The sequence below is a fragment of the Aristolochia californica genome, unplaced genomic scaffold, assembly GCF_029961685.1.
Source record: "Aristolochia californica isolate CCGP_79_NKW_82.1479 unplaced genomic scaffold, dmAriCali1.0.hap1 SCAF_14, whole genome shotgun sequence".
Lineage (NCBI taxonomy): Eukaryota > Viridiplantae > Streptophyta > Magnoliopsida > Piperales > Aristolochiaceae > Aristolochia > Aristolochia californica.
The window spans coordinates 25147184-25164624 of record NW_027181815.1 but is presented as its reverse complement, the minus strand read 5'-3'; the positions used below and the strand labels follow the sequence as shown (position 1 = coordinate 25164624).

Here is a 17441-nt window from a genome sequence, read left to right as displayed (position 1 = left end):
CAACAATAAATCATGCACCAAGGCACAATTGTAGAATAACTCATTTGAGAAAACTGTTGATGAAAAAATGAAGATTTAGGTAAAAAAAAGGGAGAAAATTGAGAAGAAAAGAGAAAAGGGAAAGAGATTTCTCTAAAGAGTCAAGAGAGGCTCATTGGGAGTCGTGCATGACCCCAAATCTTCTTAAATAAGTGTATACATATAAATTACATAAATACTCCTTATACACTTAATAAACCTTATTCTCCTTATATTTCCCTAACTATATATCTTATGTACATGAAAATATAACCACGGACATAACTTAACATGTATAATAAGATTATATAATAAAATTTAACCACAGAAAAAGTGAAATGACCAAAATACTCTTGGATGGTGAAATGACCAAAGTACCCTGGATGTATTTTCTAACAGTATAAGCAACAACTTTGAGTCCTGAATTTTTAAGCTGCACATAATCAACAATGCGAGGATACATAAAAATACTCTACACAAATTCCACACTTCTTGAAGGATTCAAATCTACAGCAAAAGATTGTATATTTTGAACATTGGTAGGAACACCAATTGTATACATCTCCTTCAGTAGTCACCGGATTTTATTGTCTGCAAAGATAGCAAAAGGTGCAAGTCATGATTGCTCACAGCATAAATATATGAACAGAGAGTAATTTTGAATAAGTCAATCTCAAATTTGAAAATAAAATCGGAAACTAACATGAATAAGCATGAAAATACAACACAACTTGATGGTACAAAATATGCTGCTATCAGCTGCCAAGGCTTCATACTCCTACTGTCACAGGCCTTTGGCTAGTCTTAATGCCCTTAATAGCTGCAAAACCAGAAATATGTGGAAAGCAAATTAGTGTCAAAAGTACTTCACATCGAAAGTGTAGACCCACATATAAGTGTAAATTTCAGGAATTTAAACTTGCCTTCTGCATAACTTTTTGCTCCAAAAACAGCAGAACCCGCAACCAAAGCATTTGCACCAGCTTCAATAACCTGTGAGCATTGATTTTGTGGGTGAGATAGTAAACCACACAAATTCTCAATACCTCAAAATCTATTATCATAGTAAAATAGAGGATGAGACAGCATTAATCTTCAACACAACTAGAATACCATAAAAGAGAGACAAACATGAAGACCAAGTTGCCACACAAAGACCCTATAATATCCCATACAGAGATGAGCTTCACTAGTTCCTCTGCTGATAATAGAATACAGATCAACCAAAAGAAAAGCACCTTATATGCATTTGTTGGGCCCACCCCTCCATCAACTTCAATCCATGGGTTCACTCCCTGCATGAACAAGCAATATTAACTTCAGAGATCACACATGTTTGACCCTCCATGAAAACTGAAGGTCATGACTCTTCCCATCACTTGTACCGTTGATTTGGTTCTATAATCATTACAAAACCTAGGTTTTCTGACCCGGACTCAAGTATTTAAAAACCCAGATAGGCTTGCTTGAGTCGGATTCGGACTTGCAAGTCCAGTAGTCAGACTTGGAGCAAGCTGGGTGTAACTCACCCAGTATAGAAGGGTCGAGTCAAGTAAGAAAACCCTATATAAAACTAGTATTCTCTATCATAATTGTACAGAAATGACACAGTTAAAAAATAAAAAATATTAGTAGTTCACATAATATCATGCACAAAAATGAAATCTTTGGAAACAGCAGGCCATATATTTTTTCACAGGGTACCTTCTCAGCACAAATTCTTCTGAGGTCAGAGATTTTCTTTACTTGACTTTCAATAAAGCTCTGCCCACCGAAACCAGGGTTCACAGACATTATCAAGACCAAGTCCACCACTGTTCATAAGGAAGAAATCTGTAAGTGTCATTCCAGACAAAGTGACCGAGTTCAAACTATATTGGCCACATTTTGACAGTCAAAACCAACCATGACAGATGACCAAGCATATACAACTAGGTCTTCCTCACAAAAACTTGACAAACTTACATGTCAGCTGTTAACCCATTATCTTGATAGTATCAGTTTACTGCTGTGTTTCTTGCATACAAAGTTTCTACAAGTTTTTGATTCATCCCAAAAAGTGTTGGTCACTTGACGTCTCTAACATCACTATCCTTTCACAACTTATTTTGTCTTTCTTTAAATTAAATAAAACTAAGATGACATAAATTAAAATACTTTGCTATGATTGAGATAACAAACTTACAGAGCATGCCTTACCATCAAGCACATATTCTATGGCACTCAACGGTGTCCCAGGGTTTAGGACAACTCCAGCTTTTGCTCCCAAACTCTTAATCTGAATCACATATTATATAAGAAATGTCAACGGATGTCTATAAGAAAAGCATGCTGACCTATTGTAATCTCTTTTTCTTTGTATTTTGATCTTGAATAGTTGATTTTTTGGGTGTCTGAACTACCAAAAAGTTTGCAAAAAGAGGTACCATCCTTCTTGCAAATCTAAGGTCAAGTGCAAATGTAAAATAGAATCTTCTGTGCTGCATGTGGCAGCATCCTAAAGCACTAGGTCTCTACAAAGATGAAGAGCACTAGAAACCATACAGTTTTTACTGCTTCCAAAACACTAAGGTCATTTAAAGTGTACCTGATTGACAGTGCGGTGCAGATGAATTGTAGCAGATTGTTCACAATGAACACTCACAATGTCTGCTCCAGCCTTTATAAAGTCTGGAACCCGCTGCTCAGGCTCCACAATCATCTAGGAGTTGCAGTTTCTCATAAGTGAAATGCTTAGAAGCTTCTTAAGATACACCCAGAAAACTAATTGAAATCCTAAAATAGATTGAGAATCTAAAAATGACACCTGATAGCAGTTAGTCATAGAGGAAAGAATAAAATAGCAAAATAACTACCAAATGCACATCTAATGGAAGATCAGTCACTGGACGGAGGGCATCGACAACAAGAGGTCCAATCGTGATATTTGGCACAAAACGCCCATCCATGACATCTACATGAATCCAATCACATCCTGCCACATCTATGGCTTTTACCTACATATAGAAATGAGAACAACAATCATTGCACCATCAAAATGTGCATCAGAGATTATATGGATGAGCAAATTAACATACAAGACAAACTTATAAACTGGCAAAATATTTAAAGTATTTCAAAAGAAGGAAAGCAAGGAATAAAATAATGGCTAGAGTATAGACCAATGTAATTTGAAGAATAAACTGTTGTCATCTATAGATACCAAATCAATAAATCTTTAAATTTGATTTTTGAGATCACTTTTAGGAGCATTATTAATGATGCAAAAGATTGCAATTGGTAAAAGGCAGCCAATCCCATGATTTCAGTGAGATTCTTCACAGTCTTGAGAGAAAGACATGGTCCATTATGCTATCAGAGATTTGTACAAAATATTAAGCAATCGAACAATGTCATATAGAAGGGAGGCAGCAAAACATTTGAGGAAGCTTAGAATTAGTAGAATAAAAAAGATAAATAATTTAGGATATTCCAGGGCAGCTGAGACTATGGCCCAAAGTGAAAATTAAAAATATAAGAAGAACATTTGATTAAAAAATAAAAAAGACTATAATAGAATAGATGACCTTTGGTCTAATAATATAATTGCATTGAACAGTTTCTTTTGACTAAAATCAACAGGAAGACAAACCTCTTCACCCAGTGTTGCAAAGTTAGCAGAGAGGATTGAAGGAGAAACAATGATGTCACTTTTTGAGAACTTATCAACACGAGAAGTTGCCTCCACTACAATCTGAAACTTCCTTCTGAAATTTAGATTGAAAGAATGAAGCAGCGTTCAGTTTTTCAGATGACTACCACAGCAAACTGAGTATTGAAAATTACAAACATGAGAATCATTTTATAGCTTCATGAGATGCAAGTGCAAGGTGATCACCAGCTTTTTGATTATTTTATGGTTTTAAAATAATATAATGTAACTGGAAAAAAGATAGAAACCTAAGTGCAACTGCTCTGCAGTTTTTTTTTTTTTTTTGGAATAGATAAAGTTACTCAACCAAAGAATAAACCAAAGCCAATAGCATCGAAGGTGTCAATCCGTGTAACAGTTCACTTCTCTATTGAGAAGCATCTTTAAGTCGACAGCAGAAAGCAGAGGTCATGTTCGATCTGTACCAGAATGAAATTGCATGGACATATCTTAACAAAACCACTGTAAAATGGGAATGAATTGCTTTCAAAAAAGGGCCTATGTTTGTAGCATCATTTGAAGAAAATATCCAAAGAAAGAAGAAGCCAGGCCTCTTGTGAAATCTCACTGGGTAGATGAACAGGGTGATCATAGAAAACAGTCATACACATCTGCATTGCCTTCAAGGACACAAGAGATTTTCAAACAGGAAACAGGATCCATAAATAGTGAAATCTTACTGATCATTTTTTCTTCAAAGTTCCATGGCCACATAATATCTGTTAATCTTCAAGCTCCAAATATTTTCAGTTACTTGTGTTGTATCACCATCATGTTAGTTTTCCCTGCAGTTCTTCCTGGCACATAAAAAGCATGCCTAGGAAAAGTGAAATAGAACCAGGAAACTCAAGTTGCTGTCTTTAGATGTTCGTTTTGAAGTAAAGATAACTGATAATTTTACACATTAAGAACATGCTGGCAAGCTGGCTCTTGCATTTAGACTGCCAATATTACTTAAAGACACAATTCCCAACAAACTGGGCTTAGCAATACAAATGTCACTTTTGGCATTCGACATTCTTTACAGCCATGTACTCAACAGGCAAAACATCAATTGTTTCCTCAATAACACATCCATGTCACTCGATTTTTTGAAGAGTTCAACAAACAGTAATGGTCTATGGTTTGCAATAAGTTATGATCATAACATCCCCAGTGATTTTCTTCTTTATGATCATAACATCCCCAGTGGTTTTCTTCTTTTACATATATATTGAGGCTAATTTCTAGTTTAAATTAGTTCCTAACATTGCTGTCCCAATCTTGCCACGAAACCTTCTTAATTAATCCATTTCCAGGATTTCATCATTGCCTTCCTTCTTGGTTGTCAAGCATCAGCCCATAAAGCATGACAAGAGCCACAAAATTTCATTTAGTATCTCATCACAAAAGTCCTAGTCCCAGGGACTATCTCCAACACAGCAGAAATGTCAACCAGGGATTGATTTTGACTAATTGCATTGAACAATGATTCACATCTGAACGCCTTTCCTATAAATTTGCATTGAACGTATTTTTTAATAATACTGATGTTAGGGCCCTCATATTTTAAACCATCGATTGGTAATTCTTCTTTATATCTACTTCTCTGTGGTTCTATCAATACACATCATCGGCTAACTAGCATTTGAACCACAAAATAATTTCCTCGTGGACGTGGAAAGGGGTGTAAAATTTCCTCATGGTCTTGGATTGCTTAGTAGACCGTAGTTGACAGCAAGGATGACTTGCAAATCTTCTTCGTATATCCCCTGTTATTTATGGTTTGACACGTGTGAACCAAATCCAATTAACCAATCAAATTGACGAGTGGATGTCTCCATTATTGTCACTTGGAAGAAAATTTTCAGATGAAATATCAATATCCTTCATACTATATATAAAATTCACTATTACTTTTATGGCTATCATCCATTTATGACCGAATAGTAGTAAGCATGGGCCAAGGAGGACTAGAAAGAATCTGACAGAAGTATAGGAGTATATAATATAAGAGAAAAAGGAAAAGGGTACTACCTGCGGGAGCTGAGGGAATTAGGCGAGAGAGGCGCAGCATATCTCGGAAGCCTTAAAGCGCCTTTTAACCCCCTGATATGAGATTGAAGCGTACATGTCGTCGTAGAATAGAGAGAAGAAGTTGCTGCTGCCGCCGCAGATGACATTTTTTTTTTTTTTTGGCCGAAATCCCTCTCTCTCTCTCTCTCTCTTTCTCTCTCTCCCTGCGTCCTATGCAGTATCCAGTCGGAAATGAAAGACCAAAACTGAAGTGGAGAGGCCAAGGGAGAACGAGGGAATACCTTCGATGATGCCACGTGGCAACGTACCGCGTGGTCGGAGCTTTCCTTCAATTTATCTGCTCAATCTATGGCTGGAAAACGTTAGAGCTTAGAGGCTGCGTATAAATAAGGAAATGGGAAATGGATAAAACACGACTGGTTTTGAACTGGTTGTTTCTGACGTCTCTTTCAAATCTCTTACCCAAAAACAATCACAGCAAGCAGAAAAATAATATTATTTTTATCATGAGTTATAAAATCCCACAAATAATATATTTATATTTTAAATTTTAATTAAATATTTGTTTTGGTGGAAAGTGATAATATTTTTTAATATTTTATCAATTAATTATTTGTGAAATATTTACTTTATCTTTTGTAATCAAATTTTGTTATTTATTAACTTTAATGGTTTATTTAATTTAATATTAGTATTATGGAGTTAGGGTTTTAATAAAAACCCTGGGAATTATCAAAACCTAATTGACTAACCAAATTTGACCTCCATTGCTTGTATGTCTATAAACAGGAGGAAGAGGGCTCCCATATAGGAATGACAAAGGGGCAACAAGTTTAGGGGACTCAACCCACTTAAAGCAAGGATGAACTTAGGATATCCATAATGAGCATCATAAAATTGAGATTAGTTTTGGAAGTAAATAACTATTTTAAGTCAAGGATGAAATATTTACATGTACTAAAAACCACAACTCGATACTCTATATACAATGAGCTTTATGAGTAAGCATATATACGAACAATCGAGAACTTAGTCTCTAGCACACATTATTTACAATAAAGACCAAAAATAGCAATACGTAATACGTGTTAGGACTCTGCTCTCACACACATATATGCGTAGCATGTATGATAGAGAAAATATTGGATAGTTTGAAACTAAACAAAATACAAAAATCAATATGCTATGTATGATCAACCATTGAATCCTCTTCGCTATAAGGGTGTGATAATGAATCATCTTGGAGACAATTGTGTAAAACCCTATGGTTCTGTAAAAATCCTTTGTGCTCCTAAGGTGCCTGATAGAATCTTATATTATATTTATAACTAATCATGAATCACCTTAAAGTGTCACTGTACTAAGCCTGTAATACATGTAAAACGTTTAAGCATAATCATAGAACATGCATTTCAACAAAATTATTTGTTTTTGACTTTTGAGGGTACTATAATGTTGTTGGAAGATGGGCCCATATTCATAAAATGTGGGACCCACTATGATCACGTAAGGTGGCATGAGAAGTCCTACACAATAAGAAGTTTAACAGAGCCAGAATTATTATGGAAGCAGGTCTCATAAAAGAGTTTCAATTTAAAAGTATTTTAGTTATGTTAGTCGTCTATTTATGTTGGGTTATTTAATTATGTTAGGACTTATCTTTAAGGGTTAAGGGTTTGTGTGTAATTGGGACAAATGTAGTTTAGTTGTAATTAGACTCTACTACCTTCCTCTATTATAAATAGAAGTTCATGTACTCTGATACATAAGTCCATGAAGTATTTCTCTTTTCCATAAATTCAACAAATACAAAGTAGTAGGTGGAAATTGTTATTCCTTGTGTGATACCTAGTAAGGATCCAATTATTTTTCCTCCCTTCAACAAGTATGCTTCACCTAGATGATAATTTTTTACACTTTAATGGTTCTTTCTAATGTCCCAAGTATGTGTTATCATTATCTTTTTGTTTTTAAGAGCAATGTGTTGTTGTTGGTTTACTTATCATTAATAAGGATATAGGTTTGCTCATTGCCCTGGGATTGGGCTATTGGCAGTCATGTGGGGTGGGTCTACTGCTAACATTGTGACATTGGTATCAAAAACCTGGTGAAATGCCAAGGAGTGAGAATGTCTACTTCTCATGAGGAGAAGCTAACTAAATTGGATGGGTTGGTTTGAGAACACTAAGAGACAGTATATATGTGGGTTAGTAGGTTGACAACTACATAAAGGGACAATAATATATAAGAAAATGCTTGAAAATGTGACAATAATGCTACACTCGATTAAAATTGTCCACGAATATTATTGATGTTCGTGGAGAAGTCTAACAAAGACATAATTAGAGTTAAATTACCGATTTTACAACTTGAAAGGGGTCTCTAGAGAAGTGATACACATTTTGTGAATGAGGGAATTTGAAGAAATATACTTTTTTTCTTAGTGAAACCCATCCTCAAGGGACAAAGACATTGACAAAGGAGGGACGTAGACTAGCAATAGTCAAACATCAAGCTCCAAAGGATAATTAGGTTGAGTATGGGACAACCAATCTAGATGTGCATGAGTGGAGTATGTTGCCTTATGTAGACTTGTTGGAGAAATAGCAACAAGCAACAGACATTTTAACCATCTAGGTGGAGCAAGTTTTATTGTTAATATAAGATTAGTATTATAAAAATTACAACGGTGATCTTGGCATACATAGAAGCTTTGCATTGTGGCACGCAATACTCAAAGCAATTAGTCTCAAGAATGAATCACTCCTATTTTATGGTGCAAAGGGTTCACATCATGATAATGTCATACATAAAATTTATCTCATGCCTAGGACAAGCAACCCTTCACGATGATAATGTTTTTCTAGCATTTTAGTGATTGTTAACTGTTGAATTTATGGAAAAGAGAAATACTTCATTGACTTATGTAATCAGAGTACATGAATCTCTATTTATAATAGAGGAAGGTAATGAAGTCCAATTACAATTAAACTACCCTTGTCCCAATTACACTCAAACTCTAACACTGAAAGATAAGTCATAGCATAATTAAATAACTCAATATAAATAGAAGACTAACATGACTAAAACACTTTTAAACTAAAACTCTTTTGTGAGACCTACTTCCATAATAATTTTGGCTCTGTTAGACTTCTTATTGTGTAGGACTCCTCATGCCACCTCACGTGATCATGGTGGGTCCCACGTCTTAAGGGCTTGGGCCCATTTGCCAACACTCTTGAATATGTGAGCCTTCCTTGGTCGTGTGGGTTAGGGCCCATCTTCCAACACTCTTGGATATGTGGGGTTTCCTTGGACGTGTGGGCTTGGGCCCATCTTCCAACACTCTTGAATATGTGGACCTTCCTTGGATGTGTGGGATTGGGCTCATCTTCTAACACTCTTGAATATGTGGGTCTTCCTTGGTCATGTGGGTTTGGGCCCATCTTCCACCACACCCCCTCAAGCTGGGGGTGAGAGGACATCATGAACTCTCAACTTGCTGCAAATGGTGTATCAAATCTTCTCATAAAAATGACAGTCCTTCATATCTTCTAACAGTCCCCCTCACGCAATACTCAGAAGTGTAATAAAACTCCTCCATCACTGTGTCCCTCCACAGGACAACGACTCTCAAGTGGTAAGAGTAATAAAGGCCAATTAAGGGGGGTAACATATATGTAATAGTAAGCTCCTCCATCACGGTGTCCCAACCCCGACACCGACTCTCACAGGTAGAAATGGGTGTTAAATGCATGTCATTCACAAGACGACAATAAAAGACGTGATACGTGATAAATGTCTGTCATTCACAAGATAACGATAATAGATGTGATAAATGGGTAATGCCTATCATTCACAGGACGGTGATAAAAGACCCATGGGTATATATATATATATATATATATATATATATATATATATATATATATATATATATATATATATATATATATATATATATATGTAAAGTCTCAATGGACTTAAAACACCCAACCATGATGGACTTAAACTCCCAACCGAAGTAACACGCAAGAGGTAGGCCCAAAGATGTTGTGAGAGTCAAATAAAGGATGGTAGGAGATATGATACTAAAGCTACCACTTCTTAAGTAATAATGTCTTCTCCAAAGAGACACAATAATAGCAACTGAAATGGGTCTGGGCCCATATAACATGAACAAAAATAAAAAAAATCCATGTAAAAGGACCCAAGAAATAATCCAATGCGAGTATTTGCACCAAATAATATGTTGGCCAAGGAATATATTGTGAATACTTCAAAATAATAATCCAGTTGGAGAAATAAAATCGAGTCGAGTCGAGTTGAGTCAGGTAACACCAATAATTACCACAACATATGGAATGAAATACATCTTTCTTGTACTTCTTCTTCTATTTCTCCCCCTCAAGCTTGGAGGTAATGGCAATGATCCCAGCTTGAACCAAAATAGCATAGAATTGCCAATGCTGATAAAAATTAGTAACTGAGAAGTCCTTCTTCCATAATAATATCTCAATGAAAGAGACCCAATAACAGTAGTATAGCAGTAGATAACCGGTAAATAATGAAAGTCCTTAAGAGTAATAAGGACACGTTGTTGAATTGATGGAAAAGAGAAATACTTCATTGACTTATTATAATCAGAGTACATTAACCTCTATTTATAATAGAAGAAGGTAGAAGAAGTTAGTAGAGTCCAATTACAATTAAACTACATTTGTCCCAATTACACCCAAACTTTAACACTTAAAGATAAACCCTAGCATAATTAAATAACCCAATATAAATAGAAGATTAACATGACTAAAACATCTCTAAATTGAAACTCTTTTGTGAGACCTGCTTTCATAATAATTTTAACTCTGTAAGACTTCTTATTCTATAGGACTCATTATGCCACCTCACGTGATCATGGTGGGTCCCATTAGCTCGTGTGGTCATGGTGGGTCCATATCTTATGGGTTTGGGCCCATCTTCCAACACTCCCCCTCAAACTGGGGGTGAGAGAACATCATGAACTCCCAACTTGCTACAAATGATATATAAGATCTTATCGTATAAAATAGCAGTCCTCCTTGTTTTCAAAAACTCCCCCTCATGCTGGTGATCTCTTCCATGAGGCCCAGTTGGTATAAGATAAGTGAGAGTAAAATAACTCCCAAGGCGTGTGACATTGCTCCATACTCTAGTCACAACCCATGTTGGATGTAGGGCACACTCTTATCATTCTCAGGTAGTGGGTCTACATGCAATGCTTAGAAGTGTAGTAAAACACCTCCATTACCGTGTCCCTCCACAGGACAACAACTCTCAAGTGGTAGGAGTAATAAATGTCAATTAAGAGGGATAACATATATGTAGTAATAAACTCCCCCATCACGGTGTCCTAACCTGGGTAGTAACTCTCAAACGTGATAAGTGAGTAATGTCTGTCATTCACAGGACGACGATAAAAGACCCACGGGTATATATAAAAAAAGTCTCAAATGGATTTAAATTTCCAACTGAAGCAACACTCAAAATGTTGGCTCAAAGATATGTGAGAGTCAAATAAAGGATGGTATGAGAAAGGCTGCCAAATAACCAATGGGTAATGGTAAAGAGAAAGATAAGATGCTGAGGTCAACACTTCTTCAATAATAATGTCTCATCCAAAGAGACACAATAGCTACAACTGAAATGGGCCTGGGCCCATACAACACGAACCAAAATAATAAACTTTGTAAAAGGACCCATGAAATAATCCAATTCGAGTATTTGCACCAAATAATATGTTGACCAAGGAATATATTGCAAATACAACAAAATAATAATCCAGTTGGAGAAATAGAATTGAGTTGAGTCGAGCCAGGTATCACCAATAATTACGGCAATTATTATTGCGAGTCAGGATTCTTGGTCTTCAATTTTCTTTGCTACAAAAATTTCTTCTTAGATGCAAAAACTTCATCTTTTGTGTTCTCCTTTTTTTGAATATTTTTGTCACATTAAAGTTACCACAACGTATGAAATAAAATACCTCTTTCTTGTATTTCTTTTTCTACTTCTCTCCCTCAAGCTGGGAGGTAATGACAGTGATCCCAACTTGAACCAAATAACATAGACTAGCCAGTGCTGATAAAAATCAGCAATTGAGAAGTCCTTCTTCCATAATAATATCTCAGTCAAAGAGACACAATAACACTAGTATAGGAGTAGATAACCGGTAAATAATGAAAGTCCTTAAGAGTAATAAGGACACATGAAATAATTCGGCTTAAATTCGGATTTTTCAATGCAACAGGATACCAACTTGACCTTTGATTCTTCAAATATGAATATATCCTTAAATATAGATCAGATTGATATGAAACGTTCTCCTTCTAAAAATAGACTTAAATAGCTTTCATCTAAGTATAACTTTTCTTCATAAAATATACTTCTATTGAGATATATAATCTAACAGACTTCAGTATCTATAATTTGGCCGAACTAAGTACTCATTCTCAAATATCTTTCCGTAAATATATAATTTGTAATATGAAAATTTTGGTATAGAGATAAAAACGCAAAGCAAACTTTAAGTATAGGGACTAAAAAGAAAAAAAAAACAAAAATAAATACGAACCCAAACTGCTGGAGATAATAGATCAGAAAAGGATCACAGTATCGATGTGGGTTGACTGAGTCAACTCGCAAAACCTGGTTTTGATACCATATTGAATTTATGGTAAAAAAAAAAACTTCATTGACTTATTATAATCAAAGTACATGAACCTCTATTTATAATAGAGGAAGGTAGTAGAGGTCAATTACAATTAAACTACCTTTGTCCTAATTACACCCAAACTCTAACACTTAAAAATAAGTCCTAGTATAATTAAATAGCCCTATATAAATAGAAGATTAACATGACTAAAACACTTTTAACTTAAACTCTTTTGTGAGTCCATATCTTATGGGTTTGGGCCCATCTTCCAACATTCTTAGATATGTGGTTGGTCATGTGGGTTTGGGCCCATCTTCTAACATTCTTAGATATGTAGGTCTTCCTTAGTCGTGTGGGCTTGAGTCCATAATCCAACACATTGAGCTTGCATATCCTTCCATACAATTTTTGTATTGTTTGAATTTCCTTTTCTACAGGTCTCTCGTTCCATCTCATACTTTAAGGAGTTTCTCTTATTATTTTTTTCAAAGTAGTTTCTTATATTTTGTTTTGAAAGTATTTATTTCTATTTGGATTTTAACATTTCTTTATATGTTCGAACTTGTCTTAAAAATTTTCTAATGAGTTGAAGAACATGTATGGAAAAATCTTACACGACTCTCACAATAAGAAGTCTCACAAAGTCAAAATTAATACGGTGGAGTTTAAGTAGAGTCTTATAGACGGATGTCTCACTGAAGAGTCTTTGTCGAGAGAAGTTTTAATTATGCTAGTTTTCTATTTATGTTCTCTTGTTTAATTATTTTAGGACTTATCTTTAAGTGTTAGACTTTAGGTATAATTGGGACAAGGATAGTTTAATTGTAATATGATTCCATTTGTTTCCTCTATTGTAAATAGAGGCTCTATGTACTAAGTTATAATTCAACCAATGAACTATTTTTCTTTTCCATAAATTCAATATAATGTTTTATGAATTGATTGCGTCAATCCCTCTATTTGAGTTTCTTGAGTTGATCTTCTTATTTGGTTTTATATTGATTTTTTTATCCTTTGTGACATTTTACTGCCCTTTAGTAGATTTTCTTTTGTCACCCTTGAGTGACTAATGTTTTTTTTCCTCACCTAGTGATTGTTATCACCATTTTGTGTTCAAAATCCTTATTGTTGAGTTTTTATTTTCTTATTTGTGTCACACATACATTTATTTACTCTTTTCTTGGGTTTTGCTCTTGTAGTTAGGGTTGCGAGAGTTCATGTCCACTTCAATGTTTACTCTTAAAACACCTCAAGCTTGTCACAGACGATATGGAGGAAGATTATTTTTATTTAATTTTTGTTATGTTTAAATCGGGCTCATTGCCATATGTTATCCAAATTGATAAGGAAAATGAGAATAATATATATGCACAATGCAAGTTCAAAAGTCGAAGATCACAAAATTTATAAATTTTGTAGATAAAAATTGTATTCTCCTCTTTTATGTTTATGGAGCCTGTGAGATTAATGTTGTAACAAGTTGAAGTTGTGTGTTCTAACTTAAGGGGAAGTGTGGGAAGACATTACTAAGTTAATTATACTTGTTGTTTAGGAAAGGTATTTCTTGCATAATGTTGTTTCTTAGGGTTTACGAGATGTAGACATGTTGATGTAATTTATTGTCTTTGAATTATATCATCGTGAATCATCGAATGCTATAATCATAGTTCATTTATGAAATTAATACAATAATAAGTATTATGTTACCATTTATTTAGCTTTCTTGCCTCTTCCATCGAAGGATTTAGTAACTCAAAATTGTGAAATGTTGAGGCAAAATAATGTACCCATACAAAGGAATAATGAAAAATCTTCATATTCTTGTAACCTTTTTGAATATATAAATTGCAAAAGCTTAATAATTTTTTAATTAAAAATAAAATATAAACACATTTTTATTGCAAAAGCTTAATAATTCACTTATATCTGTTGCCATAAAAAAATATCTTATTTACCTTAGAATTATTGAATATAAAAATAAAAATAATAGTTAAGACAAAGAATACAAAATATTTATTTCAATGTAAGATATGATTTGATATATAGTTTTAAATAAAAAACCTGTAAAAACATAATTAAATAGGTGAGAAAAATAATCTAAAATTAAAAAAATGAATATTATTTATAAAGTAGTAATTGAATCAAAATATTAAATAAAAATAAAAGATAAAGTAGTGGAAAACAAAAATTAATGAAATAAATAATATGAAATAATTAAAAGGCATAAATATAATATTAAAAATTAAAATTTATTGTGTAAAAATATAGTTTAGTCAAAAGAAAAAATAATAAAGCAGCAAGTACAATCAAATATAAATGGTCAGAAGTACCAAATACCAAATAATTTATCTTTTTAGAAATTTTAAAATAAATAAACTAAAAATTAGATAATAGTTACAAAAATAAATAAATTATTTATTTAGTATTTTATTTTAAAGAAGAAACACATCAAAATTGAATAGAGTTCTTTAAAAAAATGGGTAAAGAGAATAGAGTAAATTTAAAATAAAAATAAAAATAGATAAATAAACGAATGATTTAAATAAGTTACCTAAAAAAATGAAGCATCAAATGAAGCAACCAAGTAATGATGGAGTCATGAAATGATGCAGAGAGATCCTTTGGACACGAGAGATTATGTTTAGGGTAATTGAACTAAATATAAGAAGGATATTCTATCAGTTTATTAGCATTGATTTCTTGCTAATTGGAACACGATTCATAATAAATCTCTCAATACTCAAATATAATGACAAAAAACCAAAACATAAACTAAAGCATGAAAGAACACTAATTTCACTTAATTTAGATTTTGTTTAGATTATGTTAAACGTTACAACTTATAATGTCAGGTGAGAAGCTGATGAGATGATCAAAGAGGTTAACTTCAATCATTCCACCAATAGGCAATGAGAGTTTTACTAAAAAAGCTTGACCCCATTGCCTTAATAGACATACAGTTACAATTATATGAATTTTTATAGTTTTAAAGATTTTATGAATTTTAAGTAGTTATTATTATTTGATATATTTACTCGATTACCCGTTCAACCATTTGATATGGTATACATAGTATAAGGAGTAGTTGATTCTGTTAAATTTATATACTATTTATCCTTTTGTCCTTGGCTAATGAGAGAGGAGGGGTGTCTTAGGGGGTGTTAGGGCACTTCGGGTTCGAGTGAAAGTGTAATTGATTACCTGGTTCCTTCACTTGAACTCGTTAGTGCCGCACTCGGAGCTGAGTTCAAGTAGATAAACCAATTTATTCACTTAACCGTCTTTTGAGTAAAGTGGGTGAATAAGGATTCCCATCGAAATTATGGTTCATCCACTTGAACTTGTTGAGACCCAAAATTTTTTCCCGATGTCGCTCATTTGGCACCCTCTCCTTCTCCCTCTCTGCACAGTCTTCTTTCTCTCTCTCTCGGTCTCGGTCTCCCATCTCCCTCTCCCTCTCGTTCTTGCTGACTCTTCTTTTTCATCTTTCATCTCCCTCTCGTTCTCACTGACTCTTCTTTTTCATCTCTCATCTCCCTCTCATTCTCTCTGACTCTTCTTTTTCATCTCTTACCTCTCTCTGCCTGCAACCGGGCTGCCTCTCCTCATCTGACTATCCCCTCCGACCTTCCTCTCTTCTACGTCGTCTCCGATCTTCCTTCCCTCTAGTTCATTCACTTTCAGTTGAATCCGAAGTCCACTAACCCCTCTACTCGACAATAAATTTTTTGGAAAATATAAAAATATACTTAAAATTCAAAAAATGGGAAAATTTTAAAATTTATTGAGCAAAATACAATCTAACGGAATACATTCATGGTTGGAAATTTCAGAATTCTTTGTTCTTCAACAATTGCAAACACATTTACCCGCCAGAATGGAAATTCTGACCGTTCAATTCCACCGTCTACACCCACTAAGCCCTTGCAATTTTGCTTTTCTTTAGAAAAAAAAACTGTGGACTCGAGTTCCAAAAACACTGGTTTGCGATAATTGATAATTCTCTCTCTTAAAGGAATAAACTACGATAAAAGTATAATCCACCGAGTCCAACGTTCTCCTTTCTCAACGATCCAAAACCTGGGGCGCGTCCCACGTTCATCAGGGTCACGTTTCCACGGGTATCGACAAGTGCACCCGACCTTACTTTGGGGTTTCGTTCCTACCTTCGTCTCTGGCGGGAGGAGCGCGCGGGTCTTTTCAAAAGCTAATCTGGACGGAGAGAGACCGATACTGAAACTTTTGGGTTCTGTGTTCCGGCATGGAAGAAGCGGCAGAAAGCCGTCCTGCTCCAGTGGACCCCTTTTGCGCCCGGGAGATCAGCAGGTCGGGTCGCCGATGCGCGCATTCCCGACTAAAGGATCAGGAACTATGTGAGGTTCACCTCATTACCGAGATTCTCCACGGTAAGGACTCGGTTTCTGATGGGACTGATTCCCTTGTACGTCCTGCCAAAGAGAATGTTATGTCCGATGATAAAACTGGAATGACTGGTGAGCGGCAACTGGTAGAAGAACCAAAGCGGCGGAAAAGAGGTCGACCGAGTCGCAAAGTGGAAGGTGAAGAGAGAGGCTTGAGGCGGAAGAAGCAGGGATCGGATGAAGGGGTTTCTGCTTGCAAAGTTCGCGGGAGAAAAAATGTGGAGGAGGATCGAAGTGCAAAGACTGGGTCACGGACTAGGAAGGCGAGGAAGGCCACTGGAAAAATCGGAGACTCGGTCGATGGGGTGGAGGAGAATTTGCCTGAGTCGAGCGCTTGTCAAGCTTCAAGAACTTCGAGGAAACGGTGGAGAAGAAAAGAACATTTGCCGAAGGTGGAAGCTGGGATGCAAGTAAGTGGAGATAATGAAATTTCATTGGTCGGAAAAGGTGAAGCAGAACACAAGGCTAGAGACAAAAAGACTAAAGGGATTATGAAAGATGGAAATTTTGAGAAGGAAAAAATAATGAGTGACGGTTCAGGTCCCCTCGCTCGTAGCCAGCGTAGTAGGAGTTCGAAGAAGGGCTCTTATGGTAGACCCAAAGT

General features: G+C 35.0%; 2 protein-coding genes across 5 annotated transcripts in view; one reads left to right on the top strand and one right to left on the bottom strand.

Annotated features, from left to right (window-relative positions):
- Window positions 1-402: 402 nt before the first annotated feature.
- On the bottom strand, window positions 403-6054 carry LOC137950334 (ribulose-phosphate 3-epimerase, chloroplastic-like). 3 transcript variants are annotated; one of them, XR_011111936.1, is made up of 11 exons: window positions 6007-6053; window positions 5726-5935; window positions 3650-3764; window positions 2874-3014; window positions 2606-2719; window positions 2218-2296; window positions 1723-1832; window positions 1257-1313; window positions 942-1011; window positions 722-838; window positions 403-609 (listed from the first exon to the last, which is right to left on the bottom strand). XR_011111936.1 is itself a non-coding variant. In XM_068796738.1 (9 exons), exons 1-9 carry the CDS (start codon window positions 5869-5871, stop codon window positions 789-791), a joined length of 882 nt encoding a protein of 293 aa, XP_068652839.1. In that variant the 5' UTR covers window positions 5872-6054; the 3' UTR covers window positions 403-788. The 3 variants fall into 3 exon arrangements, 1 of the variants encoding a protein (XP_068652839.1); XR_011111935.1 differs by having other exon boundaries at window positions 5726-6054; XM_068796738.1 differs by having other exon boundaries at window positions 403-838; window positions 5726-6054.
- Window positions 6055-16629: 10575 nt separating this feature from the next.
- The window catches only part of LOC137950307 (lysine-specific demethylase JMJ27-like), a 39992-nt gene continuing 39180 nt past the window's right edge, over window positions 16630-17441 (top strand). For both annotated transcript variants that reach the window (XR_011111932.1, XM_068796702.1), the window contains exon 1: window positions 16630-17439. Coding sequence is in view for 1 of the 2 variants with exons in the window: in XM_068796702.1 (XP_068652803.1) it covers window positions 16678-17439 (762 nt within the window). In the remaining variant the exon portion in view is untranslated. The remainder of the gene's footprint in view (window positions 17440-17441) is intronic.

What these genes read in the sequence shown, in the direction of transcription:
- LOC137950334 (XM_068796738.1), bottom strand. Translation starts at nt 5,871, where the DNA reads ATGTCATCTGCGGCGGCAGCAGCAACTTCTTCTCTCTATTCTACGACG. An exon ending in TTGCAACACTGGGTGAAGAG is followed by an intron (nt 3,015 to 3,649) that starts GTTTGTCTTCCT and finishes TTCTATATGTAG; the next exon opens with GTAAAAGCCATAGATGTGGC. An exon ending in AGCAAAAAGTTATGCAGAAG is followed by an intron (nt 839 to 941) that starts GCAAGTTTAAAT and finishes CTGGTTTTGCAG; the next exon opens with CTATTAAGGGCATTAAGACT.